At 39.7% G+C, this 27,752-nt stretch overlaps 3 protein-coding genes across 4 annotated transcripts in view; 2 read left to right on the top strand and 1 right to left on the bottom strand.

The window, feature by feature from the left end:
* The first annotated feature begins 24 nt into the window (after positions 1 to 24).
* Positions 25 to 18,279, top strand: YME1L1 (YME1 like 1 ATPase). 2 transcript variants are annotated; one of them, XM_021543041.3, is made up of 19 exons: positions 25 to 191; positions 1,784 to 1,915; positions 2,739 to 2,904; positions 3,804 to 3,902; positions 5,347 to 5,456; positions 6,479 to 6,629; positions 6,721 to 6,828; positions 7,615 to 7,697; positions 8,544 to 8,634; positions 9,421 to 9,573; positions 10,878 to 11,010; positions 11,469 to 11,531; positions 12,001 to 12,113; positions 12,438 to 12,593; positions 13,352 to 13,503; positions 14,372 to 14,498; positions 14,596 to 14,669; positions 15,302 to 15,388; positions 16,520 to 18,279. In XM_021543041.3, exons 1-19 carry the CDS (start codon positions 162 to 164, stop codon positions 16,661 to 16,663), a joined length of 2,172 nt encoding a protein of 723 aa, XP_021398716.3. In that variant the 5' UTR covers positions 25 to 161; the 3' UTR covers positions 16,664 to 18,279. The 2 variants fall into 2 exon arrangements, with proteins under 2 accessions (XP_021398716.3, XP_085421275.1); XM_085565149.1 differs by having other exon boundaries at positions 16,487 to 18,279.
* A 2,394-nt stretch (positions 18,280 to 20,673) lies between these two features.
* Positions 20,674 to 27,745, bottom strand: LOC110477329 (patched domain-containing protein 3). Its single transcript, XM_077788650.2, has 4 exons — positions 26,793 to 27,745; positions 26,346 to 26,467; positions 25,253 to 25,398; positions 20,674 to 23,298 (listed from the first exon to the last, which is right to left on the bottom strand). Exons 1-4 carry the CDS (start codon positions 27,522 to 27,524, stop codon positions 21,743 to 21,745), a joined length of 2,556 nt encoding a protein of 851 aa, XP_077644776.2. The 5' UTR covers positions 27,525 to 27,745; the 3' UTR covers positions 20,674 to 21,742.
* LOC144246206 (uncharacterized) overlaps positions 27,235 to 27,752 on the top strand; it is a 47,412-nt gene continuing 46,894 nt past the window's right edge. Inside the window, exon 1 of the mRNA XM_085564998.1 lies at positions 27,235 to 27,346. Coding sequence (XP_085421124.1) covers positions 27,325 to 27,346 — 22 coding nt within the window. The 5' untranslated portion in view covers positions 27,235 to 27,324. The remainder of the gene's footprint in view (positions 27,347 to 27,752) is intronic.

The following is a 27,752-nucleotide window of genomic DNA, read 5'->3' as shown; positions in this document are numbered from 1 at the left end:
CCGGGGCGGCTCGGCCCGGTCGGCGCGGCCGCGGGGCGGACATTTCCCGGAGCGGAGCCGCGGCGCCTCCTCAGCCGCCGGCGGCCACAGCGGGCGGGCTCCTGCGGCTGGGCTGGGAGGCGGAAGAGGCGCCCGCGGCCGCCGCCGGCCCCGCCGGCAGGATGTTTTCCTTCTCCACCGTGCAGCCCCAGGTGAGGGCCGGCGGCGCTCCGGCCCGGTGCCGTGCGCGGGTCTCTGCGCGCCGGGGCCGCTCTCCGGTGGGCTCGCTCCGAGTCCGGGTGGAGGCGCTCGGAAGGCCCGGGGGTTGCGGTGGCAGCGGGAGGAGCCGAGTTCCTGCCGGCCGCGTTCCGGGGCTTTGGGCGTCAGCGCGGAGAGCAGCGGGCGGGGACCACGGCGGTGCGGGGTCCGCAGGAAGGAAAAAGAATCGTAAATGGAGGAGCGGGGAAAGTACAGCAAAAGCTTGTAAAGAGTAAAAGCATCCCGAAACGACGAAATAACCTTAGATAGGGCTTTTTAGTGTCTGTTTTTGTGGCAGAAGCAAGGGATGGTGACGTGTGTTAGTACAGCTAAAGTGTGCTGTTAATTTTAACGGGGTGTTGTGAAAGCCAAGAGGAAATGACTTAGAAGAGTTAGTGGAGGGAAACCCGTCGGTAATTTGTTAGCACAGAACAGTCCGAACGCAATCGGGAAGGCATCTTTAATTAGGCCATGAGTCTGATGGGGCTGGTGAGTTTTATGGACTTTGATCTTAACCAGTGGTTTCGCTTTTATTTTTAAGTGTTGTATTAGTATGTGATAGTCTGTTAACACGATAGTATTTGATTGTTCTTTCCACACGTGGAGAATGTGTTCAAAGCTTTCATTAGAGTACTGAAACGGAAGAATTTGTATGTTTGTAGGAAGGTGTCATTTCACCAGAGTTTGGTTAGTGGTTGGGATGTTGGCTTTGACCTCTAGAGGCTTTATGGTTTTACCACAAAACTCTTGAGTCTAATTACAATTTTGGACAATTAATTATGAGGCAATTTTCATGTCTCACAGCATTGTCTCTTTTGATCTTCTGTCTAGTCAACACAAAGATGGTAGTCCTTGCAGGAGGACATTCATAGGCATACCCAGTTGTGCTTCAAACAGGAATTGCAATCTAGGATTATTCCAGTAGCCAGGGTTGTGTCCCAGCTTCTTCCTAGTGACATGTACTGAGTTTGAGGAGGTTCGGAACTGCTGGGGTTGTTTGTCCCATATGTTCACAAGAGAGTTTTGAGGAGGTTTGGAACTGCTGGGGTCGTTTGGCCCATATGTTCACAAGAGATGTGGTGTCAAGAGGAGGAGCTCTGATAGGTGGTGCACCTGGGCTTCTGTACCGATTCATGAGGTGGATGGAGTTGGCTGAATGCTGATCTGCACATTTGACTGTGTGCTTTACATAGTTTCATTTTGATCCTTAAGCTGAAAGTGTGATCCCAAGGAGGAAAATATGAAGGCAACATTTGGAAATGGCTTATAATAATGCAAGAAAAAGTACAAATAATTCAAGTTATAGAAGTGTTGCTTTAGAGATGAAAATAAGAGTTTCTCATGTGTCGTATATGCTTAAACTTCCATTTTTTCTCATTAAAAAGAGTTATCAGCTAATACTGTGATGTTGAAGATCATGTGGTTTATAATTAAGTCCTCAGTTAAAAGGCAGTGTACAAGATATGCTATTATAAGTTAGAGTTTGGAACAGAAGTATATTTAAATAGTTTAAACAAGCTCAAGTCCTTACCTAACTTTTTTCCAGGCTACTGTTCCTCTGAGTCACCTTGTCAATGCCTTTCATTCACCAAAAAACTCCACACCTTCTGCCAGCAAAGCGTCCATACAGCCTGTTCAGAGGGACACCTCCCCAGAACATGATCCTCAGAAGAGTGAGGTACAAAAAACTTTTTGAAAAAGTGATGGTTTAACTGATATTAAAATCTGAATAATATCAGTTTAAGTGAATGTAATATTTGACTAGTCTGTAAAATAATGTAATATGACTAAACAAAACAGGGTGTTAACATGTAGAATGTATCCTTTTGGCAGAACTGCTGTCAGTCAGTGTTTTGCCAGTAAGGATTCTAAAAAAATACATTTCATTAAAAAATGAGTTGGTACTTGTCTCAGTAGTACTTTGCAAATGAGGAACTGATTTGTTTTATTTCCAGTTTAATAGTTCCTTCTGTCAAGTAACAATAAATTTTCTGTTAATAAACCCTATATTACCTTTTAATTCTGAATTCTAGCAAGGTTTTTGTCATTATTGCTTGTGAGAAAATGGGGACTGTAACTTAAGATGTGTTGAAGGTTTTTGAGAGATTAAGTGGCATGGTTTCATGTTCGGTTTTATTTTTCTGTTAAAATATCTTTCATTATCATTGGGTATTTCTTGCTTTTGACGTTGAAAATTAAAATAGTGCCAAGTAGTATTAGATATTGTCACTTCTCTTTCAACTAGTTCCTTACAAGTTTTGTAACTGAGCACTTTTTTGAGAGAAAAACCATGGAATTGCTCAGTAACTGCAGAACCATGGAAATCAGCATGGCTTGTACTGCTCACCACTGTGTTGTGATTCCATTGTTAGGTTTTTGTTGGGTTTTTTTGTTTGGTTGATTTGTTTTTTTCAGTCTGTATTTGCTTTTTGGGCTACTGGGAATTTTTTTTCCCTAGGGTAATCTTACGTAAATTTTTAACATTCATTTCTGTTTTGCAGTCTGTATTTAAAAATTTAAGAGATCTGGGATTGTCCGATTTGAAAGCTAACCAGTTCAGAGAGTTGGTGAACAGGCTGCTTCCTGGCTACTGTACAGAAAGCAAAGTCTCCTCACAGTGGCACACGTCATACGTCTCTGCTCAGTCCTTCTTTGAAAATAAGCATGGTATGTTTGAGTGAAGTGTTTGTGAGAGTTAAATTACAAAGGTGAATACAGTTGTTCGTTAGTTTAATCTCTTGTGCTGTAGGTAATTTTTAGTTAAGAGTATTTAATAAAGAGTATTAATGTATTTTTTGTTGTATATAGCTTGTCTCTGTAAACTTGAGAAATTTAGAAAATTCAACTAATTATTTATTTGGATTTCAAGTTGGTTGCTGTTAAACTTTTCTGAACCCAGCTCTAATACAAATGCATTTCTCTTAATGATGAGCCTGAGCTGTGAATATTTCTTTCAGTTTGTTTCATCAAGATGTTAGATTTTGCTAATCTACTTATGTCACAGACGTCTCCAGTTTACATTTTTATCAATTTTTTACTTGAAGGAATGTGACAGAGATACTAATTAGAAAGGAATTCAAGGTAGCAAACTGTTAACGGTCCATGTAGAAATAAAGAAGAAATAAAACAAGAGTAGTTCCTTGCAGTGAAGATGTTTTGTTGGAATTAGTCTGAAATGAAGGAAGACCATTGCAGTTGCCTAAGAATCTATTAGAAAAAGAAGTATATAGCTGGTATTTGAGATACTGTCTATATAGTACTGCATTAGAAGGAAGGAGTGTAAGCAATAATATTGCAGGGCTGCTATTAGAAAAAAAATATTAAATTGCATTGTGTTGTGAGATACAAAAAGATAGCTCAGAGACATTGCCTGAAAGCAAACAAATACTTGGAAATGCTTCAAAGCTTTGATAGATGGTAATTTGTTTAATTATGGGTGCCTGGAGTATTACAGTAAAATAGAATTGGTTTTTTAAGAACTAAAAAAAACCAAACTGTTCATGAAGTAATGTTGAGTTGCCACTTAAGGTAGGGTATATTTACACTTTGTTGTATCTTTTTTGCAGGTTTTGTGGATGTTTTCAGTGCTTTACGCTCATCTTGTTTGTACGGACAACATCCTAACCCCCTCCAAAATTTCTGTTCAGACGTTCGGTGTTGGCCAGGTATAAACATTAAACTACCCTGGTTTTAATATCTACAGAATTTGTCTATTCTGGAAAAGTATTTTTGGATTTGTCATAGAGGCATGAAATACCAGGAAGCTTCCAGGAGAAACTTAGGTTTATCATGAAGTTATTTTTTACACTTGAGTAAAAGTTATTTTTTACATTTGTGTAGTGTATTTCCAGAATTTAGTAATCACCACATTGTTCCAAGATGTCAGTATTTGTGGATCATAATCTCAAAAGACCACAGAAGAACTGACTACTTTTGAATCAGTAAATACGTTGAGTTCAGTACTCAACCAGATGAATTTTCTGAAGGGTTTGGTGGCTGGTGGCATTAGTGAAAACATAATGAATAGTTCAGGTATTGTCATAAATTCAGTTCTTCTGATGCTACCTCTAGGTATATCTGTGTTTGTATCCTGTGGCAAGGAGAAATGCTGACAACATGGAGATAGTCCAGTAATGGTTCACAAGGATTTTATATAGGGGGAAGCTGAAGGTTCTGAGGTTTTAGTTAAATAGAATAGAATAAAAGGCAAGGCGTGAGCCAACTGGATGCTATTGGAGCCATATCAGTTACCCTTCTCACATACACCTCAAAGAAGAGACAACAATCCCAAATAAAAGCAAATAAAACCTGTTTGAAAGTTTTCACAATGCAAATGGATAAGTTCTGAAACAGATTGTCTGGAGAAGTTTGGTTATCTTAATCCTTGGAGATTTTCAGAACTGAGCTGGACAAGGTCCAGTTCTACCTGATCAACTGCTAGACCTTTTTTGAGCAGGGCTCAAGGGTCAACTGCAGAGATCTTTTTATCTGGTGGCGTTTTAGAATAAGGAAAAGTTCAGTGAAACCAATCTAATTGACTGGTGTTGATGTTTATTTTAAAGTATATTAATACAAGAAGAAAAATGTTTTTTGCCTGTGGTAAAATGTCCATCACAAGGTTTCTGGTGTGGTGGGAGAGAATTAGAGTGCTGTAAGGTCACTGTGATTAAATGGTCTCATTTCTTTTGTCACTTACAAAGTTAACAGTACACTGAAGCCATTCCAGATCTCCTCAGGGCATCTTACCAGCAGAACTCACAAAGCATTATTCCCATCCTTATGGATTTGCTTCTGAATGTTTCATCTTTGTCAGCCTGCCTGGATTTAATTGTCTGAATATCTCCTCTTCCCTGAGTTGACCAATTAGCTATAATTTATGAAATGAACCTAGATTATTTTAACTTGAAAAATTATGTGAAACAGAAGTTTGCTTGCAAGGTCAGATGACACAGTTCATGATCCACTTGCAGTACAGTGGATATGTTGGGAAGATTATATTCCATATTCTTTCATGTAGTAGTTTTGGAAATTTCTTAAGACTTTTTTTTGTTTGTTTGTTTTGGTAGTAATGATTAGGTTTTAACTTCTATTTATTCTTACTACATAAAGTTTATGTACAGACACGGAACTTTAAGACTCTGAGATCAAGAGCGAGACGTCTGCAGTCAACATCTGATCAATTCACAGAAACAAAAAGTTCACTTTCTTCAGTTTTGAAGGTAAATACAAGTAACATTAAGTTATTTTGGGCTTACTCAAACCATCTCTTTTTCTTGAATAAACCTTCAAAGTTTTCCAAGGGTGTTTTCTTTCACTAGCATAAAAACATTTCTTAATTCTAAAACTTGAGCTAATGGCAGTGTGTGGTTCTTTCTTGTTAATGCATGTTGTTTCATATATCACCAATAATAAGGTTATTTGAATTTTTAGGAGAGGAATTTCAGCATATAACTATGGTTTTAACTCTAGAAATTAAATTCTTTATTTTATGTTTCTAAAACAGACTATAAACTAAAAATAGCTTCAAGTCAAAGGATTCGTTTCTTTAGGCAGAAATACGGCTAGTTTAACATACAAGAATATGTGTTTTCAAGTCAGCAGATAATTATCCAAAGCAGTAACGAAACCAAGTTAACCTGGGTACTGTTTGCTTCTAATTGCTGATTGTACAGAAGTCAGGCTAATTAACTAAGGCTTTTAATTTTACTATGTGTTTAAATTAACTTTGAACTCTTTCCTTCTTCTAGGCATGTATGGTTTATTTAATCTGTGGACTAGGTGTACTGTGGATGAAGATAAAACCAGAGCTAGCCCCATGCAGTGCTGCTCTGAAATTTGACAGGGCATATGAGGTGCATTTGCTTAAGCTTCATCAAAACAATACTTGCAAAGATATTTTGCAATTGGAAATAAAGCAAGAAGCTTAAGCTAGTAAGTCCCACTGAATACAGTGAACAAAGCTGGCTTTGTGCACATCTGTCTTACGCTGTGTTTTCTATTTGGAACTGGATCCAGGAGGACTCCAAAACTGATTTGCTCAGCAAAAATGAGAGTGCCTGTGCTCAAACCATGGGGATTCCACACTTGAGCTACTGGCCTGTACCCTCTAACTAATCCAGCAGCGCATGAATTATATGCTGTTGTAATTCTTTCTTTTCCTATCACCCATGTTAGCCAGGTGGTAAGTTAACTGTTTATGAAAACTTGGTGTATGCTAACACTGTTTTGGAAAACATTGCAGGGTTTTATCCTGAGAAAGCGACGAATTGATGTTGAAAACTTAGACACACTAATGAAAACAAAAAACATCCCAGAGGCGCACCAGGATGCTTTTAAAACTGGTTTTGCAGAAGGCTTTTTGAAAGCACAGGTATTCCTGCAAAAAACACTTGGTAAGTTGTTTTAAGTCACATATCTTGTCCTTGCAATAAGAAAGTAGTTTATTTTAGCCCATGTTAAATATGTTTTTATTTTCTTTTACAGATTCCTTAAGAAGATCACGTTTGCTTTCTTTCTTTCTCTTCGTTCTTTGTTTTTATCTTGCTATATATTCATCATTTTTACCTGGGAAAGGTTCCTTTTCTGATGCTGGTTAGTTAACTTTTTTCCTACACTGTTTCACTTGCGTTGTTTCTTCCAGCAGGTTTAGCATAAATGAAATATGTTTTGACATTATGGTTGGTTTTTATTAGTACACTGAAAAGTTATCCTAAGAGTTATTTACTGCTTCTGGCTACAGCCTTGCAGATGACAGTATGGCAAAGCATTTATGAAGACAAAAATGTTCTGTGTCAGTATAATTATTTCTTTTGGTGAAGCAGTTACTTGGAACAAGAGAAGTCAGACTGGTAACCAGTTATGTATTTGATTTTCATTCTAGATGATGTGTTATCTAAATCAGTTGTAGGCAAGGTGGTTTGAATTTTCAATCTGTAGTCACAGCCTAGTTTATAGCAACTAGGAACTTGCGTTGCTGAATTGACATCTTGAGAAACTTACTGTAAACAGTGGAACAATCAAAAGGCTGATCTAACGTAACTGGAGACATTCAACTTGATGTTAAGTTACCACCTGAGTCTTAAGAAATTTAGGATATGTATAGAAACATTGAGGGATAAGTTCTGGCTTTGTGTACATGTTTCTGGATGAAGAGTTTTCTGTACTACATGTGACTAAAAAGCATATCACTGAATTAATTGCAGATATTTTAAATATTTTTTTTTTTAAAACGTAAATGTTATTCCTGCTGGAATAAGGGCAGAAGGGCAGGTGTAAGGTCAGTGTCTTACTGGCATGTGTTCAGGTGCAGCACCCAGTCTTGCAATGAAATGACTTTGTGTGTAAATCTGTTGTTCGTCATCTGCTGTTTGCTCTTAGTACGCTTTCGAACATCAAGTATCTTTGATGCAGCAGTTGATCCAATCCAGTTGAAAAACGTCACCTTTGAACATGTTAAAGGGGTAAGATCAAAAGTAAAATGTGTGCAAGTTTCTTGTTTTAAGTAATCGTTGAGTCTGTTTAACTAATCATTGTGAATGTCTTGGTGTGTTCAAGAAATTTCTTTCTATGAGGTGAAGCTTTATATGCATTGACCACTCCAAGGTGAAGGAAGGTCTTAACCACTCTTTTACTACTTTGTTTTTGTGGCATTTAATACCTTATAAAAGGTGCACTATACTTGTTGAGTAACATTTTTAAAGACTATAATAGCAAATGGCAGGCCACAAATACCAATATTAATCTACCTTTTGCAGAAGTTAATTGGCATATGAAGATAATGATGCCATTTGATTGTTTCTGAGTGCCATCTCTTTCAGGAAGTGTTATTGGGACAGGAGACATGGAGATTCCCAGAAAGAAGTGGGCATGTCACTGCTGATGGGATACCTCTATTTTTTCTGTTCAATTGTTCTTTGACTATTAGTGGCAAAATGAAGACCTCCATCTTTCCTTCCCCTTGGACAAATAGATAGAATTAATCTCCTTTTAATTAATAAGACTAATATCTTGATGTAGAATTTTTGATTTTGCGTTTATTTCTTTGGTCACACCTGGTCTTACACTGTTTGGTTGTTCCTTCAGTGTTACTAAGTTTAATGTTTACTTAGTCCTGCAAATAGGTTTAGGATAGGTAGAATTAAATATTGGTATCCACACAAATTCTGTGGAACACTTTATCTTTTTCTGTTTGTATTTTTGATCAATACACAATTAGGGACTTAATCTCTAATACAAAACTTACCTGCAAAAACATGCAGGATTTTAGAAATACTTAGTTATTTTCGTGGCATGTTTTTCATGTATAGGTCGAAGAAGCTAAGCAGGAATTGCAAGAAGTTGTGGAATTTCTGAAAAACCCACACAAATTTACTGTATTAGGAGGTAAACTTCCAAAAGGTAAGAATAATTGCTCAGTAGAAGTGAAAAACCTAGGTAGCCATAGCTGTGAGGCATGTTCTGTACTGAGTGACTGCTTTACACCCTAGTTTTTTACTATTTCTTCATGTATTATGCAAATTAAAATTTTTGGGTTTAGACAAAATTTACTGTGCCTTCTTCAGTTGTTGAACTAATAAGCAGCAGTAGTATTTTGTCCTGTAAAGCAGGGGAGTTTATTAACTGAACTCTTAAAAGGCCTTTATTTCTTCCTTATGGCTTTTAGCAGCTTTAGTGCTTGCTAATTGCTTTAGATAGTTCAGAAACAAATGTTTTCATGTAAAAGGATGATAAGGATTATAGTGGAAATCCACATAAATCTGAAATGCGTAGACCTGAGAAATCTGTTTCATGTTAGTGCTCTACACTGTTTAAAGACAGTTACTTGGAAGGATTGAATTTAAAAAAAAAGATTCCACAAAAACAGCCAGGAAAATGTCAATTTAAAGCAAACACTGTTAGGGATTCAGCTGCTAAACTCAGTAGTAAATCAACAGAATACTTCAGGCTTCTGTTTTGATGGTCTTACAAGTCTTTGTTGTTGTTTTAATATGGATTAAATTGTATTTAGATTTGTTCCAGGAAGCTCCTTCAGACTGACAGTAATGAGCAGTACCTGAAATGGGCTCTTAACAGCTTTTGGGAGCCAAGTGTACATTATTTCTTCTAATGCATGGAAGAAACTACTAATTTAAGAAGACTGTGTGGATGTGGTGGTTTTGTTGGGGTTTTTTGTTTGTCTTCTAGGCATTTTGTTAGTCGGACCACCTGGTACTGGCAAGACGCTTCTTGCACGGGCTGTGGCTGGTGAAGCTGATGTTCCGTTTTATTACGCGTCCGGCTCAGAGTTCGACGAGATGTTTGTTGGTGTGGGAGCCAGTCGCATCCGAAGCCTGTTCAGTAAGTTCAGTATTCCTGGGTTTGAAATCATTTCACGTGTAAGATTAAGTATTCAGTGTTGTTTATGTGGATTGATTGTGTACAGTTCTGGTTACTGAAAGGTAGTAATTAATAAATAAAGCTTTAATTGTGTAGGTAAATGTCACAATTCTGTGAGCATCAGTTAACTGTATAATCTTCCTAACCATCCCATGAAATTATAGCTAAAAACTTATAAATGGTTTTACAATGGTCCCAGAGAGAAGTAGTAACTTAATTAGAAAGGTAATGTTCTATAAACTAAATTGAATATTTGAAATTGTAACTTAACTATTTATACATAAATTGTAGTAAATTTTAACTGCAAATGTAAGATAAAAAAAAATTGTTAACCTCAGTTACTGCCCTCATATTTAGATTTTTTTTTTTTTTTTACTCTGAATTAAAGCTTTATGACATCATGGTATGGCAATAAGCTGAGATTTCCTTTCTCAGAATAAAAGGCATGATAATAAAACTTGCAGAACTAATGTTTAGATTTATAACTTTCACAGAAGAGACTTCCTATTTTAAGTGAAAATATTATTGGGGAGGAGAAAATTCAGTTTCCCTCTTAAATGGAAGATGAAGATAGGGTCAAATATATACAATGTACAAAGTAGTTCGCTTTTGTAGAAAAAAATGTGACTTTATGTGGATGGGGTGCAATGTATAATACACGTAGTACCTTAAAAATGCATTTCCTTCTGTTGACCACAGAAGTGTAGATGCCTGACAGGTATGTTAATATTAATGTTACAGGTATGGCTGGGGGGTTGAGATGATTGCATCCTGGTATGCATGTACCAATTGATGGTCTTCATGTTTATCATGGCATTTTTATTTCGTGTTTTAATACCTGTAAACTTGAGTGTGAAACCTTCACTGTAAAATAACAAGCAAGTTCTATTAAAGTAAGTTAGTGTTGAGACCCATCACATTTCATAGTGTTTTTATTTAATAGGGAAATACTCTCTACCCAAGCCTATAAATTAAACTCTTGTAAGAAGTTCATACAAAATATGACAATTTAATAGTTTATTTTACCAATGATTTCTTGTAGCATGATAAGTATAAGCTGGTGAGGAAATATATTTTTGAAATGGCAAAATAAAGAGAACCAAGACACTATTTCATTTTTTTAGGCTAAAAGCAAGACAGTTTTTGTGATGTCTAATAGAACACTTTATAATCCAAGAATAACAGACAGTAGAATCCTGAGCTACCTGATAGACTCTGTTTCTTTGTGTGGTTCAAGGTTCCTTCTGCTATTTTCCTTTTGTCAGGGGAAGCAAAAGCAAATGCACCTTGTGTTATTTTCATTGATGAATTGGACTCTGTTGGTGGGAAGAGAATTGAATCTCCAATGCACCCCTATTCAAGACAGACCATTAACCAACTCCTTGCTGAAATGGATGGGTAAATATATGAATTCTGAGGGCACGGAAGGTGCTTGACTGACTGGTATTTTGGATATGTGGGTGAACTTTTTCTTCTTGATGGCTTTGAAGTTTTTTGTAATTTTTTGTAATGCTTTTAAGGATATGTATTTAATATGCTTTTATGGCTCTTTTCTAATATTGCAAACAGTAGCATTAATGGACTTACTGTAAAGAATATAGACGCTTTTGCACAATAGCTGCTGTTTATTTTAATTAATTTCTCAGTTTTTTAGCTTGGTTATAGGGAGAAGCTCAACACTGAGATTAGACCATGTTTTTAAACAGTTGCTGGGTTAAACATGTTCATTCTTGGATCACGTGTTGTAGTGTGAAAGCATGTTTTTTACTGGCAGTGAGGTCAGTATCAGTGGTTATTAACAAAACTGTAAATTCTGTGTCCATAAAAAAATAATTCACACCTTGTTTTTCATACAGCTTTAAACCAAATGAAGGTGTGGTTATTATCGGTGCTACAAACTTCCCTGAAGCATTAGACAAGTGAGTATAATGCATTGCTTGTTTTATAAACCATGTAGTAAAAAAACCCTGCAACAAAACCAAAGTTGCTTGTGATAATCTTCAAGTATTACAGTGTCATAGCTGGAGTTTTCCCTCTTAAAAATGATGTGTATTGACTGCTTTTTGGCATTTAATAGGTTGCAGAGTTAATAATGGAGAAATAATTAATATGTTTCTAAACATTTGACATTTCTGGAAGTTTTTCAGCTAAATTGATAAGCTGCATTCCTTGTTCACAATGCAAAATTTTCAAATGCAAAAAACCCTTTGAAATTGGTTGTCAATAAATAGCTTTCATCTGTCCTCTTACAAGCAGATAAGAAAAACATATTCTTTGCATGTGTGTAGTTATCTTTAGAAACAGCAATGGATTTTTGTTCCTTGATATACATTAGTAAGTTTACTGCAGCATTTTTGAGTCAGTGTACCAAATTGTCATTTCCCTTAGTGCTCTAATACGTCCTGGACGCTTTGATATGCAAGTTACAGTTCCCAAGCCTGATGTAAGAGGTCGCACAGAAATTCTGAAGTGGTACCTTAACAAAATCAAGTATGACCCATGTAAGTAAATATTTTACTGTAGTATGTTTTTATGTAAAAGTTTTTATGCTGGATCAACCCCCTTATGTTAGTCCTTTATTCTTTCAGCAATTGTGGCTTTACTTCATCAATAAAGAACACAAAAATTGTCTTATATGTCATGACTCTCTGTAGTCCCTAAGAGTTCATCGTGTCTTGAGAATTTGGCTTAATTTCTTTTAGAACTGGTTTGGGTTTTTTTAGTACATAATTTTTAATAGAATATGATTCTTAAAATTTCAGGAGCAATGTGGACTCTAATAAACAAAAGTATTTTGTTCTGTTTTGTTTTTTCTTTCTCTACAGCTGTGGATCCAGAAATAATTGCACGAGGCACAGTAGGATTTTCTGGAGCAGAGCTTGAAAATCTTGTAAATCAAGCTGCCTTAAAGGCAGCTGTTGATGGAAAAGATATGGTAACCATGAAAGAACTAGAATTCTCCAAGGACAAAATTCTAATGGGTAGGATTTTATACAAAATACATTATTGTATATTACAATTCACAGATACAATAGCTTTTCTTGTGTGATAAGGACTTTTACAGGGGAGTAGAGAAGTTTTTATGGTGTTGTTTTTTGGATTGTTGCACTGTGGCTTTTTTTGGTTGGTTTCTTTTTTTTGTTTTTGTTTGGTTTGGGTTTTTTTTATAGTGGGGTTGGGGGAGGGATTTCTTTCTTTGTTTGTATTTTTTTAACAAATAAGGTTTCCTATTAGTTATTTTTGAATAGAACCTTTTGAGACCAGACAGTAGTATGTAAAATCTAGTGTGGAATACATTATTTAAAATTTCTTACAATTTTTAAAGTTAAAAATGCTGCATGTCATGCTTCAGCCTGGAGGGAGACATAGGCTTAGTCTTATCCTTCCCCTACCTATGACCAGAAACCTGGAGCTTCTGTTTTACTTCTCGTGTGGTAGCATAAATCTTACATCTTTTAGACATAACCACTATAAATTTTGAGAGAAGAAATGGAGTTTTCTCAGATACTTAGACTGCATTTTAAATCTACTACTTTAAAAGCAGTTTGTCTGTAGAATATGTTTGGGTCCATTTTTTAGACATTAAAATCTGACCAATAAACATTTTGCACTTAAGTGTTAGTTCCCTTTGGTCACATGCTGTTCCTTGGCTGCTTTGTGCTCTGTTTGTGTTTATATAATGTGTGGCTCATGGTGGCCAGCTGTACAAAAAGGTTAATTTAATGTTCCTCTGTTTAAGGACCTGAGCGTAGAAGTGTAGAAATTGATGAGAAGAACAAAACCATCACAGCTTACCACGAGTCTGGACATGCTATCATTGCCTATTACACCAAGGATGCAATGCCGATCAACAAGGCCACAATCATGACACGAGGAACAACACTGGGACATGTGAGTGTTTCTTCATCCATTTTTTTAGTATTATTATTCAGTTTATTAATATTTCTTTATTTAGTGGGGTTTTTTTTGTTGTTGTTGTTTTGGTGATGTAGAGGAATTTGTAATTATGCTATTTGCTGTGATTATGTTAATAAATATTGTAGTCTGTTGAAATAGTTGTGAGCAATCTCTTGGAAAACCCAAGGTCATCTTTTCTATGTGATAAAAAGCTTTATTTCTTAATTTTTTAATAAATTACTGTGCACTGGTATAACAGTTCCCATGTACAAGGAAAGAGAAATATAAGTAAGCTTGGTTCAGCTGCAGTTGAAATAGCACCCAACAGCAAAATTTTGAAGAACATCTAAAGGACTTGTAGATAGAAACTCAGCTGTACTTTTAACACAGACATCCTTTATCAGGTTGTTCTTTGTCCAGTTTGGCTTTTTTAAGTTTCATTGGTTGCCCATCTTGTTTTTTGTATAGATATCAAACGTTTTCCTATTTTGCCTTTATCTAAAAAGCATTTGAACAGAAAAATATTTTAATTATGTCTCTTCCTGTTGAACTTTTTCAAGTTAATGTGTTCAGTTAATGAAAATCATTGGTCTGAGTCTTCTGGGCAAGTTGATTTGTTCTTTTTCTTCTGGCAGTAGGTGTAAGTTAGGTCTGCTGACATTGATGGGGTGCTCAGAGGCTGCTGAGGCTGTTTCAGTGGTTCAACTGAGCACCTCCAAGCAAGCCTGATGAATGCATATCCTAGAGGCAGGCCACAGCATGCAAAGTGTTTCAAAATCCTTATCTGCTTCAGATACAAACAAAAATATTTTTGAGTACTTTTTCAGTTTTTGTTACCTGACCACAGATCTGTATTTTACAGGTATCTTTACTCCCAGAAAATGACAGATGGAGTGAAACTAGATCCCAGTTGCTCGCACAGATGGATGTCTGTATGGGAGGAAGAGTAGCAGAAGAGCTCATATTTGGAAGTGATCACATCACAACAGGTCAGCTAATTGGTAGTTAAGAGTTTTTGATGAAGGGTGTGGACTGGCGTGTTTAGCGTGGTTTCAGTAAAGTAACTTAGATCTGTTTGCTCTTTAGGTGCTTCCAGTGATTTTGACAATGCTACTAAAATTGCAAAACTGATGGTGACTCGATTTGGAATGAGTGAGAAGGTAGTATTATCAATCCTTTAATATTTATATGGAGCAAAACCAAGTTCTGTTCTCTAGCCTATTTGTCTGTCAGTGATCTCTGAGATTAGGGTAAATAGTTACCACAAAAAGAGTAAGCCTTATGACCTGGTCTGCTATTGAGAGCTCAACATAAAACCTGTGTATTCGACAGTTTAAAAAACTACCATGCAGGATTTTCACTTCAAAATTGCCTTGAAAGTTACTTATATCTTCAGGAAATAGTTATAATAAAGCCAGACATTTTGGGATTAAGGATAAATCTGAGTCTGGGAGGGCAAAGGGGGTAACAAGAGTGAGTTTCCTAGACTTTCTTTAGAAGCTTCTTTAGTCATGTTGATTGTCCATCAAGTATTAGTAGTCTAGGCATTTTGTTTTGGCTTTTAAGTTAAGAAAGCACCTAATTAGGATCTGTACTGTGACCTACTGAAAAAGAATTCTGCAGTAACTACATAGTTGATGAATAGGCTTCTTGTTTTGCCTCTACTTAGAGCTCTTCAGTAGGCATTTGACTCATGATTTTGTTTGCATGCAGAAGCAGTGGGTGCTGAATTGGGTAGAGAGTTTTATGTGTATGACTGCAACAGTAGCAAGATATTTTTGTTGTTGTTTAGCTTGGTGTTATGACCTACACTGATACGGGGAAAGTCAGCCCTGAAACCCAGTCTGCAATTGAACAAGAAGTGAGGACGCTTCTACGGGTAAGAGCCTCTACCCCTCCACTCTCATACTTCTGAGATGAACTGAACACCTGCTTGATTGATTAATTAATTTAAGTAATGTATACCAGTTGAAAATAGACAGGTGGATGAAAGTATTCCCAAGTATTTAATGTAGCTGCAACTTTGAATCTCTGCATATCAAAACTTGTTGGCGATTGTCATGCACAAATAGTGTAAATCAAGTTGGTGGTGTTGGGCTCTTTAATGTACTCTTTAACACTCCTCTAATATTTGGTCAGGATTTGTGATTTTCCTATTTAATTCACAGGGAAAGTATGGATACAGATTGTTTTAGAACAAATGTGGACGTTTTATGTTACTTTCACATTTCATAACTCCCAAGATAGGTAATTTTGTATAAAATCACAGGAATGGCTGTATCAGATCAGAGTGTTGCCTCCACTATCCTGTTCCTCACAGTGAGCAGTGTCAGGTGCTTAGGGAAATTTCTAACGTTTGCTAATCACTGAACTTCCTGATTACTCTTCTGGTAATCTGACTTAGTTTTGTACAGGCAGGAGAATTACTTGTATAATAACATTTCAATGAGTTACACTTCTACTGTAGTTGTTTTTGAACTGACTTGGCCTTGTGAGAACTACCAGGGTAGAACTAAAAGTTGAAGCTGGTAATGCTGGCAGTGGACATCTACTGATGACTTTCAGTAGCTGGTAGCTTTCAGCTTTCTAAAACTACATTGTGTTTTGGGTTTTATAAATACTTTAAAATGCTAGTTTATGAGGAAAAATCTGTGAATGCTGTAGCTTTGCTCATAGTTAAAAAATTGTTATAACAATCAGGAAATTTTCAGATCTAGTAAGTCTCTTCTAAGTCATGCGTAACAATACTAAGGTTTGTCTCAGGACTTTGCTTTTAGCCCTACTTCTGCAAAATGCACAGATGGCATGAAGTATTTGGTGCTTTTCATTAATGATGGCAGCTGTATTTTAAAGCTGTGTGAATCAGGAGCTGTGCTAGTTTTGAAATGTAGGGCACAATTTTAAATGTTTGTCTCATGTTGTATTTACCTGGAAACAATTTTTAAAGTGGAATCTTACTGTTGTTTCTGTTGTAAAGTCTTAAAATCTCCTTCTACATGTTCCAAATTAGGACTCCTATGAGCGAGCGAAGAACATCCTGAAGACTCATGCAAGAGAACATAAGAATTTAGCAGAAGCTTTATTGAAATATGAGACTTTGGATGCCAAAGAAATCCAAATTGTTTTAGAGGGGAAAAAGCTAGAAGTAAGATGATAACTTCTGGGATATGTAACTGATATTTGAAGAATGTACATCTAGCAATGCAGTAGTCTTATGCAGCATAGCCTTTTTTTCTCCTCCTGATGTGTGTATGGCATTAGTGTCACTTTAATATTAGTCTGTCTCTTGTGAGCTTCTGTTACTCATCTATTTGTTGTGTCTCATCAGAATAAGACACAAAATAAAGCAAGTTCCTCATTCTCTGCTCGTTATACTCTTCGCACAAAATGTTATTCAGAAAGATAAATCTCAGGGTTGAATTCAGCATTTTGATTCAATCAAATATGTTGAAGCTGAGCAGAAAAACATGCAGATCCACTGGTGTGTGGTGGCACAGCTTCCTGCGCCATGCTGCTACATGTGTGTTTGAAGCGATACCTCACAATATGTGCTCTGGGATGTTACAGAGAGTGACAGACTGAGATGTAAAGCAATAGTATGTCATGTAGCTATTGCTCATACTCTGAGGTTAGAGACCACTATTAAAGACTTCTTATTTAGAAATGTAAGAAAACATTTCAAAGGATGAACAAGCCACATTGTGGGAGCACCATGCTACACAAAAATGTTAGTGGTCATGTGTCCAGTACTCTTGGGGTTAAAATACACACATGTATGGCTGGGAGAGAAATTGCAAAAACAAGAGGCTAAGTATATCTAAGCCTCTTTGGACCATGTTTTGGGTAGAACCATAGCAGGGATAAGAGAAATACCTGTGACCTCTGATGTGCTGCTGACAAGTTTCTTAAAATTTTTATTACTGCAGTAGACAGATGACAGTGCTTTTACACTGCTAGAGATTCTACAGAACTTGTTTCTAGTAATACTATGTACGGCGTTTGATAATCCAACAGATAATGTCTTCGAAGAGGACAGCATTGCTCACTGAATAGTAATTCAGAAAATGTTTGAAGCATGTGTTGTTTCAAATAACATTCCCAGTTCTATTGTGGTAGAAGTAGGGAAATAAAACCTTTTTTTTCAACCCTTACAGAAACCTTGGGAAATTCTAAGAAAATACAAAAAAGGTTTTGAAAACAAGACTAGTTTCCAATCAAGTGGAAGTGATGGCTAGCAATTATATGCCAGTATTCCTCTGATCTCATGGAACTAGATTTTAGGAATAACACATCTTGATCATAATCCTTCTGTACAATCAGTTGTAGTGTTGTGGGATTACAAACTTCTGTTGCAAGGAGGGCATATTAATGTTGAGAGTTACCATACTTGGACATGAAAATAGTTGGGCTGGTGCCAAGAAATGTGAATGGAAACTGGTAGCTACACCTAAAGCTAGAAGTAACATAGTATTTTAGAATTTTCTGAGTGTAATGCTTGATTATAACATAGGTTTTTTAGTAAGAGCACATGCTTTCTTTTTCCCCCCTTTTAAAACAAGATCAACTTTCTTTTTGCCTGTTTTGTCAGCTTATTATAGTGGTATCCTGCTCAGCGTGGGAGAACTTCCAAATATTATAAAACAGTATAGGAAATGTCTAGGCTGACTAGTTACAGTTGTACATGTATTTTGGAAATATGCCAACAGAAACAAATATACTGCATATTTGACATCTGTTTTTGGAGTAATAAAAGTTAATTTTAATTATGAACATTGGTTTTCTTCTTATTAACTGTAAATTGCTATAAAATGTAATACCAAGTTCCGTAGTATGTAAATTGAGGTGTATAAGACATTTAAAATTGTAAATAAATTTAAGAATTACGGCAAAATTGCACTCTAAGTGAGATTTCTAGGGAATTTTCTCCCTAGAAATTCACACTTTTTTTCAATTGCTGCTTCAGCTGTGGGACTTGGAAGGGATTTTTTCCAGCTGAATAATGTGAATTTACATTTAAGAGAAACAAAAAAACTTGTTTGAAGTTACTAAAACCTGTATTGAATGATCTTGTTTAGAGGGGTAAGTTCTTGAAGTCCAACTTTTCTTACTCAAAAACTTCTTGCTGTATGCATAGCATAGCATAAAAAAGGGAAATAGTGATGTATCATTGGGTCATGAAAGATTATTACAAGATCAGCCATAAAGTGTAAAGGGTTGTTTTGCTTTCTGGCCAGTTTAACAGTTAAGCACAAGTATTACTGAAGAGTTGACTGTCATTCCTAGTTGGTTTTGTACATGTAATGTGTAATATATTCCAAGAACCTTGTCTGTTGAGGCATTGGATTTGATTGCTGGTGCTCTTGGGAACACCTGTGAGCTGGAATTTCTCCTTTCATATTATTGGGCAGAGATAGGAGAGCACTGGATTGGGTTTGTGTGGCAGGTTTTTTGTAGTGAGGAGGCTACATGGGTGGCATCTGGGAGAAGATGCCAGAAGCTTCCCTGTGTCCAGCAGAGCACTGCCAGACAGCTCTAGGAGGACCTGCTCCTGTCCAAGGCTGAGCCCAGCAGCTGCAGTGGTAAAGCCTCTGGGACAACACTCTTAAAGAAGGGGAAGAAGCTCTGCCTGAGAGCAATTGCAGCCGGAGAGAGAGGAGTGAGTATGTAAGAGAAACAGCTCTGCAGATAGCAAAGTCAGTGAAGGAGAGGCAGAGGGTGAGAGTCCTCCTCACCCTGAGGAGGGAGGAGCAGCAGATGCAACCTGTGACGGACTGACCGCAAGCCCGTTTCCTGTCCCACCCCCACCCTGCTCTTACTGCTTGAGGGGGAGGAGGTAGAGAAAAGTGGAAGTGAAGATGAAAACTGGAAAGGTGAGGGGTAGGGAAAGATGTGGCATTAAATTTTGTTTGTTTTCTGATTTGATTGGCAACTAAACTCATTTTACCAACTCAAAACTGTTTTGTCCGTGATGGTAAGTGGTGAGTGATCTCTCCCTGCCTTCATTTCAACCCAAAGGCCTTTTGCTGTGTTTTCTCTTCCCTGCCCAGCTAAGGAGTTATAGAGTGGCTTTGGTGGGCTCACTGTCCAGCCAGGGTCAACACATCACAACTACAAAAGAAGCTTCCAGAAATCAGTCAGAGAGGCTTTCCTTTAAGTAGGACCAGCTTCCTGCTGTTGAAAACAGTGCAGAGCTAAGTGCTTAGATACACTGTTTGCTTTTTAAATATCTCTAAAGTGGTCACTAGCAGGGTGGCACATAAAAATAAGAAATTCGAACTTGGACATAATTCTGAATTTTCCATATTCCTCAGGCTGGCATGCCAGAATTCTACCAGCAAGCTTAACACAAAGTTGTGGCCTGCTCCTTCTGGCTGCTTCTTACTCTGTGATGAACTGAGTCTGCTGAAGTGTCAGAAGAGTTTTCTAAATCTTAATCCTTTAAACTGTCTGTGAAGATAGAGCAATCAAGCCATTCCTAACTTTCTGCTCTACTGATCTGCTTGGAAACCTTAGCTAGAAGGAGAACTATTTTTGCTTCTGAAGTATGGCCAAGCAACATGATGAGAAGTAAGAGTACATGGTTTAAATGGGCTGCTCTCTCTACTTCACTCAGAAGTAATTACCCTTTTTCCAAACTCCTGACTCACACGTGTTTATTAAGAGGCCTTCTTTTGGCATTGGTCAACGTGAGAGCATCATCTGCTCCTTCCACAGCATCATCAATGCATAAATGGCTGCAACACTTGCCACTAGAGCACTGGTATGGACCACGAAACATTTAATGGGAGAAGTGGGGACTCCAGTGCATGGGGTTGTGCACTCTAGTGCATTTGTTTTTTCCTGAATCTAGGTTTGTGTTTAGTGCCCTGTCCTGGAAGCTTAATGCTGCTAGCTATAATTCTGAGATTCAGCATGGGGGTTTAACTTTGAGTTCAAGAGTGATTTCTTCTAAGATTAATATGAGTTTCAGTCTTTCACTACTCTTTCAAAAACTGTTCTGGAGGAAACAGAAGGATCCTGTCCTGTCTACTGAGTCTCATGAAATGGGCCAGAAGTCACAGGAAACAGAGGCAGATCCTGTCCCACTTGCTCAGTCAGAAGAAGCCCTCCACAGCAGCAGATTTGGACTGAATGGTAATAAGTTCTACACCAATTTTTCCAGAGTTACATCAGTTACCATTATTCACTTTATTTCCAATGGGTCGTTCATGATATTGGCAACAAATTATGAATTGACTTTTACCTACTGTCTTATCCGTACAAGTTAGAAGGTCACTTCTCAGATATTCTTAGCTCTTATTCAGTGAAAGCTCTATCAACAGATCACAGGATGAACAGAATGGAATTTATGGGTTTACAGTTTTAGGATTGATCTTTTTAAACCTCAGTTGCCTTTTCACTTTATCTTGAATCAGGGTGTGATTCTCTCTAGAGAATCCTTGCCCTGTCATACCATAGCACAGCATCTCTCAGGGTGGTTACTCAGGAGGTCCATGCAAGTTCAATAACCTACAGCACATCCCTTTGCAAACTGCAGCCAACAGAAGCTACACACAAACCTCTTAAGGGTACCAGATGTTCAACCTTAGCTAGAAAACAGGATACCAAGAAAAGGCTTTGAACAGAAAACAGCAGTCACCTTGGGGTGAGTCTTCCCCAAGGTTTTCTTGTGCTGCATTAGAATTAGAAACCTAAGCACATTTTGTCTCCTGAAGGCTTACGAGTTATTGCCATCTGAGACAGTTCAGACCTTTTGTAATTTTTCTGTAAAACATCCAGATTTGAGCTCTTAGGCAAAAAACTGTCTTCCAGCTCAGTGTTGTGATGAGTTAGAGCATCAATACAAACAAGGTGGAAAATGCAGTCCAGTGGAAATGCAGTTTCCCACTGTGAAGATGTTTTAACAAACATTTAATGTTGTCCATTAAGCTGATGCAGTGGTCAGTGTTAATAATAACTTTAATACATTCAGTAAACACAAAAAAATATTTAACAACATTAACATGTTGACACAAAAATGAGAAATGCAAATGTAATCTCTTTAATTATTTTTCTTGCCTGGCTTTCCTGACGCCTTTGCTTCCCTGTTGTATTTATTTCTTTTATCTTTCATTTCCTTCATGTCTTATATTCCCTGATAGTCATTACAACTGAATCTACATATAGTAAATATAAATTATAACACATTAAACTTAGTCACAACCAACCTTTATAATTTCTCAAGCTCAAGTTTTTAAGATTTGGTATTGGGTGATCTGCCAAAGTTTCCAAAAAAGGTTAAAAACACTGGAATAAAAACAAGACCATGAAGAGCCCCAAACAAAATAACAAGGAACATGATCTTGAAGAATGTCCTAAAGATATAGGTGTTTGATGCAGCCAGGACAACTACGCCTAATATTGTAGAAACTGCACCCTGTAGAACTGGGTAACCTAGCAGGGACAGAGCTTCAATTGACCTTTTATTGGCTGATGACTCTCCACTCGTAACAAAGGCATAGGAAATATGAGCAGAAAAATCTACTGAAAACCCAATGCAAATGACCAGGTTGATCATGGATATGGAATCGAGGTTGACGTTCCAGAATGTCATGAAACCAGCAACGCCAACTATAACAGAGGCTATAGCAAAAGTCACCCACAAGCAGCACAATGGGTTGGGAATGAGCAGAAGGGAGACAACGAGCATGGCCCCGGCAGCAATGACAACATTCTGAACAGTGTTCTGCACTATTACCAGGTACTGGTCATAGTAGATGAAGGCTGGGTGATACACCTTCAGTGGAATGCTGCACTGCTTGGCTGCCTCCCTTAACTGACTGAGGAGATTCTTCTCGTCCACGGCTGATGTCACATTCACTGTCTGGATGAAGAAGCGCGAAGCCTCTATTTCATCCTGAGTCTTGTTTATGTCCCACTCAAAACTGGGAAGAATTCTGAACAGTACAATTAAGTTATTTAAGAAGTCAGTCTTACTGTCTATATTTACCAAACCCCTTTTGGCAAGTCCTGTGTATACTCTCAGCCATGACTCCGAGTAGTTCTTATCTACATAGGAAATGTTCTCTAAATTCTGTGTGCAGCTCTCAATGCCAAGACGCACCGACTCATTCCAGTAATCTACACTCTCAGCAATGACAACCATGACCCGGGGTCCATATGTGGAGAAGTATTTGTCTTCATCATCATAGTATGGAATAACATAGGAGGCATCATTTGCCAGATTTCGGAGATCGATGCCTTCCCTGATCTGAGTACACCCATAAATGCTGCCACCCAAATATGCTCCATACAGCAACACCATGAGCACCTTGATCCATTTATTTGTAATAAAAGGGCCATAATACTTTTTAAGGAATGTGCTCATTGGATGCTCACCTTCTGGCTGAGATGGCTGCCCAGAACAGCTGCCAATACAGCAAGCATTGTACAAGCAGGAGTTCTCAGCCTGATCTTTACCTACATCCACACGCATACAAGTCAGCCAGTGTCGGTTCCCTTGTTCCCTTTTGTGATTTAATACCAGAACTGCCCCAAAGAAGGTCAGGGTATATACATAGCAGAAGACAAAAGCTGTGCCCGTATAGAGACAAAAAGACCTCACGGACGGAAAAGCAGTCCAGGTGCCAATGAAGAAGGCCAAAACATCTGTCAGAGTGGTGATGGTCACAGAAAGCGCTGCCTCTGTGTAAGTCTCAGCCAGCAGAGATTTAACATTGGACTTCTCTTTTTTCCTTAAACTTTGTTCCCAGGAAGCAATCATGATGAACATGTCATCAACGCCAACCCCTGCAAGAGGAGAGACTGTTAATGCTGCACTGCCAATGGCAGCTTCCACCAACACCCAACAAAACTACAACATTAGTCACATTTCATTCTGCCTAAAATCTGAAAAAGGAGACTGGGCTACAAACACTGCTCCAGTGCTGATGCAAGTTGCAAGAGAATCTGGAGAACAGATGCTTTGTATGTGGCTGAATGTATTACCTTTTAGCACTTCCTGGTGACCTAATGGGCTGTTGATCCCTCAGGGACCCCGATGAAGGATTGAGCACACCTACTGCAGCTCTGACAAGTGTCTTGTAGCTGATGTCCATTTGTCCCCTGATGCAGATGACACAGATTTCAAAGCATCACATATTCTGATGCTCAACTGTTCTTACTGGAAGCATCCCCCATTATCTCTGCAATCTCTTCCACCCCAACTGCAGCAACTTAGACCAATAATTTCTTGTTCTGCCTTCAGAAGGCAGGAAGAGCAGTTGCACATGGGAGAAGAGTGATTCCAGTTTTCCGGTGGCTTGCTTTTTTTATGCTCTTTCCCTCCACTTCTCTCCAGTTTATCTTCCAGCACTTAGTCACAATTTATTATTCATTTTTGTTCACATTTATACCAATGTGCTCATAAATATTACCTGACAGGTCCCTGGGAAAGCCTGCCAGGGAGACTGGATCCTGGGTTTGGGATTTTGCTAAAATGCCAGAGTGAGTGAGCTGAAGTTCAGAAATGAAGAGCAATGGGCTTCTCTCACCTCTGCTAACTTTCAAGATTATTATCTCACACTTTTTAGTATTTTGCCATGCTGTCAAGGGCTTTTCTGTTCACTGAAAATTAATCACACAAAAGGGAAAACAAGGCTGCCCGAATAGCGGAGTGAGATTTAGCCAAGCACAGAAGAAGAGATGAAATCATTACCTGCTACCTGAAAGGCAATTGCCAGCAAACACGCAAAGAATCATTAAGCAGCACATCAAAAGGTATTACGGGATGGCAGCGAGCCAGGCTGCTTTGGAAAGCAAGCAGCCTTCAAAGCAAAGCCTCTGATGTACTGAGAATTTGTTTGCTTTAACGCAAGGAAGACAAAAGTCTGTGTGTTATTTCTGAAGATCTGAAGAGACTGGCTTAAGTCCTTTCCCAGGTATACAAAAGGGCCTCTTTGATAGTAAGAGCCACTGCAATTGATGAGCAAACAAAAATAAATAAAAAATGCATTAGAATTATGCAGAAAACAGAAACAATGCCTGCCCAAAGGAGCATTTGCATCGGATAGCTTAGGATGATGCACAGCCTCTGTCAACCTGGGAGCTCCATGTGTTTTCCTCAGCATGAGACCAAGCCAAAGAAAACATCAGAAGAATGTATGATACGGGAGACCAGTAAGGATTTTAAAAGCAGTAATTTGTTTGCAGCAACATTATGTAATTGGAAACATGATCTAATTGCAGCAACACTATCAGTATTTGGAAAGTTCAGCACTGGCTGTTAAGCACTCTGTGAAGCAAGGATGCAATACCAACTTCCTTGGGATTTTGGGGGGAGCTGCTTGCACAAATGGTGCATCACTTCAGTTGTGCAGCCGACTGAGACTGGTTCATACACAGATGTTATACTGCAGAGGATTAATCATCCTGGCTACATTTCCAGGGACACTAGAACAATGCCAGAAGTGCTAACCTTACCATTCTCCCATTTACAATCTTCCTGCTGTAGCAGTGGATCTAGATGAGGCCTTGTCTTCTGGGGAAAGCTGCCCTTGCACCAGAACCCAACTCCAGTCCCACTGAGCTGAGCTGAGGGGCTTGCCTACCTGTAGGTGCTCTGAGGGGGCTGCACCTCTGGGTATCTCCTACACTCGCTTCAGGAGAAAATGTTGTATTATCTGACATTCACATCATAAAAGACTGACACCATTACATTGTTTTAACTTCACTCTGGTCTTCACTACTCACTTTTTCTACTCACCCAGAATCAGGAATGGTGCATTTGCTACAGTGACCACAAATGGCACTCCACAGAAGAGCATCAATCCAAAGCTGCTTAATACTGCTAAGCCAGAAGAAAGCACTCCACAGCTTGCAAGCCAGATATTATTTCTTATACAGCTCAGTCTGAAAATATTTCAAGGAATATCTTAGTTATGTGTCAAATATTTCACCATGGTGTTTGGCATGAAAAGTACAGAGATACCATTGATTCTCTCTCTCAGAATAACTCCTGATGAAAGCAGCTAGGAGAGTTCCCAGGTGTTAGCATTACACAAAATTAACTTCTCGAGGAGGTGTTATTAATACCACTGCCCAGCTATATTCAGAAGAGTAAGGATGTGTACTGATCTTTGCATCAATAACAACAGATGGCTAAATAAGGATACATAAGCTCTACTAGTGAGGCGAGACTTTGGGTGATCCAAAAGAATTGTGAATTTCTAGAAGGTCTTTGATTTTACATGAGTTCTTCCTGTAGTGTATCAATGGAAGCACTTTTCAGGCAGTATGTGCCATGTATAGAAACTTTCTCAGTAGGCAGGTTGGTTACCAGCCTTTTGCCAAGATGCCCCAGATTGCTGGCTTAAGCATTCCACAATAAATGCTCTAATAGGTATGATGCTTTATGAAAGCACTAAACTAGCCCACTCACCCTGCAAGCCCAATTTTTTTGGAAGAACAGACACTGCTGTACAGCTATTGATTGTGCAAGGGTTCACCTTCCATCAGCACAAAGGAAGGGCAGGTTAAGTTCTCTGTGGACAGCAGGTAAAGGCTCTGACTCTACAAGCAAGCAAAACAACTAAGGCTGTACCCAGACTTGCAGGAATCTATGAAGTTACTGCTCATCCACCTGAACACTTGTTCAAGTTTTCATCTGCCATCTAAGCAGCTGGGAGATAAGCATATGTAAACAATAAAAGGCAAAGAAAAACATTTTGCCTATAAAATGTCATCGAAATTCTGCAGCTTCAAGAATGCCTTCACTTGACAAGAGCAGAAATCAACTGAGGGAGGTAAAGAACAGCAGAGATCACTGCTCATTGAGCCATAGCCTAGAGACATTTTACCTTAGGCAAGAGATGACTGCAAAACTTATTGTTAAGAAATATGTCACGGAGAAGAGTGGAATCACACTCTTGGCATTTCCTTCAAACTCCTCTTGTCTGGACAGTGAGGTAAAGTAAGTCACCTGCCGTTAAAACAAGAAACGTTGAAGTACTTTTCCTCTTCTTTGCCTTTCTGCACAAGCACAAGCAAGGCCCAACACCTAAGCTGGCAGAGGAGCATTGGCCTAGCCCTCGCAGCCTGCCTGCCTTTCCCCGCCACTTTGCCTTTCCTTTTCCTTTTCCCTTTCCTTTTCCCTTTCCCTTTCCCTTTTCCCTTTTCCCTTTCCCTTTCCCTTTCCCTTTCCCTTTCCCTTTCCCTTTCCCTTTCCCTTTCCCTTTCCGTGGCGGGGCCGCCCGGACATTTCGGGCTCGGCGGCTCCGCACGGCCGCACCCGGCCCCCGCGTTACCTGAATGGAGCCGAGGCGCAATTCCTTCACTTTGGCCGGGATGTCCTGCAGGAAGCTCTCCAGCCACTGCCGGCTGTCCTGCGCCTCGGGGCCGTCCTCCCGCAGGTAATACACCAGCTTCAGGGCCCGCGCCCCGAGCAGCCGCCCGCCGTCCGTCTCCACGCCGCCCAGCGCGGCCCCCAGGAACTCGCTGCCGTTGACGGGGAAGCGGAGGCTGCCCGGGGCGGGCGGTCCCGCATCGCCCCGCCGCGACAGCAGCGGGTTGGGGCTGGCACAGCCGCCGGCGGTGCGGGCGCAGAGCCGCTCGTAGTCGGCGTCGCGCACGGCCGCGTTCAGCCGCAGCACCTCTGCCCACGCCGCCGGCTCCAGGACCGAGGTCCCGTTCGTCGCCACGGCGATGAGGGCGGCGTAGGCGCCCTCGGTGGGCAGCCGCGGGGCGGAGAAGCGCTCCGAGTCGTCGGTGGGGAAGTGCCGCCGCACGAAGTCGCGCTCGGCCTTGGCGGGCCCCCACGTCGGCGTGAACTGCTCCTCGATGTCGTTCGCCTGCCGCTGCGGTAAGAAGACGAAGCCGGCGCCCAGCACGCCGGACAGCAGCAGCGGCACCAGCACGAAGGGCCAGGGGCAGGCGGCCACGGCGCTCGCCAGCCCTTCGAAGAGCCGACGCAGCGGCCGCTCCACGCAGTTGGTGTTGCGGCAGGAGCAGCGCTCCGCGGGGTCCCGCGGCCCCGCCATGGGCCAGGCGGGCACGGGCTGCCGGCCGCAGCGCCTCGCCGCGGGGGGGCCCGACGGTGCGGCCTGTGCCGCCGCCGGAGGAGAGGAGAGGAGAGGAGAGAGAGGAGAGAAAGAGGGACAGGAGTTCAGAGCAGCCCTCCGCCCGGCGGAACCTCCAACTGCATTTTTCAGCGGGCGGAACCGCCCCCGCCGTGACTCAGCGGGGCTTCCGCCGCCTCCCTGGGGCTG

The sequence above is a fragment of the Lonchura striata genome, chromosome 2, assembly GCF_050655825.1.
Source record: "Lonchura striata isolate lonStrDom1 chromosome 2, ASM5065582v1, whole genome shotgun sequence".
NCBI classification, from domain to species: Eukaryota; Metazoa; Chordata; class Aves; order Passeriformes; family Estrildidae; genus Lonchura; species Lonchura striata.
The sequence above is the reverse complement of the archived record's forward strand: the minus strand, read 5'-3'. Positions and strand labels throughout refer to the sequence as shown.

Bases quoted from the DNA above. Each gene is read 5' to 3' on its own strand.
- LOC110477329 (XM_077788650.2), bottom strand. From the start codon at position 27,524: ATGGCGGGGCCGCGGGACCCCGCGGAGCGCTGCTCCTGCCGCAACACC. The intron at 25,399-26,345 runs GTAAAATGTCTC...AAATATTTTCAG, and splicing joins GCAGTCATCTCTTGCCTAAG to ACTGAGCTGTATAAGAAATA. The intron at 23,299-25,252 runs GTGAGTAGAAAA...CTCCTCTTGCAG, and splicing joins TGCACCATTCCTGATTCTGG to GGGTTGGCGTTGATGACATG.
- YME1L1 (XM_021543041.3), top strand. From the start codon at position 162: ATGTTTTCCTTCTCCACCGTGCAGCCCCAG. The intron at 12,594-13,351 runs GTAGGATTTTAT...CCTCTGTTTAAG, and splicing joins CAAGGACAAAATTCTAATGG to GACCTGAGCGTAGAAGTGTA. The intron at 14,670-15,301 runs GTAGTATTATCA...GTTGTTGTTTAG, and splicing joins GATTTGGAATGAGTGAGAAG to CTTGGTGTTATGACCTACAC.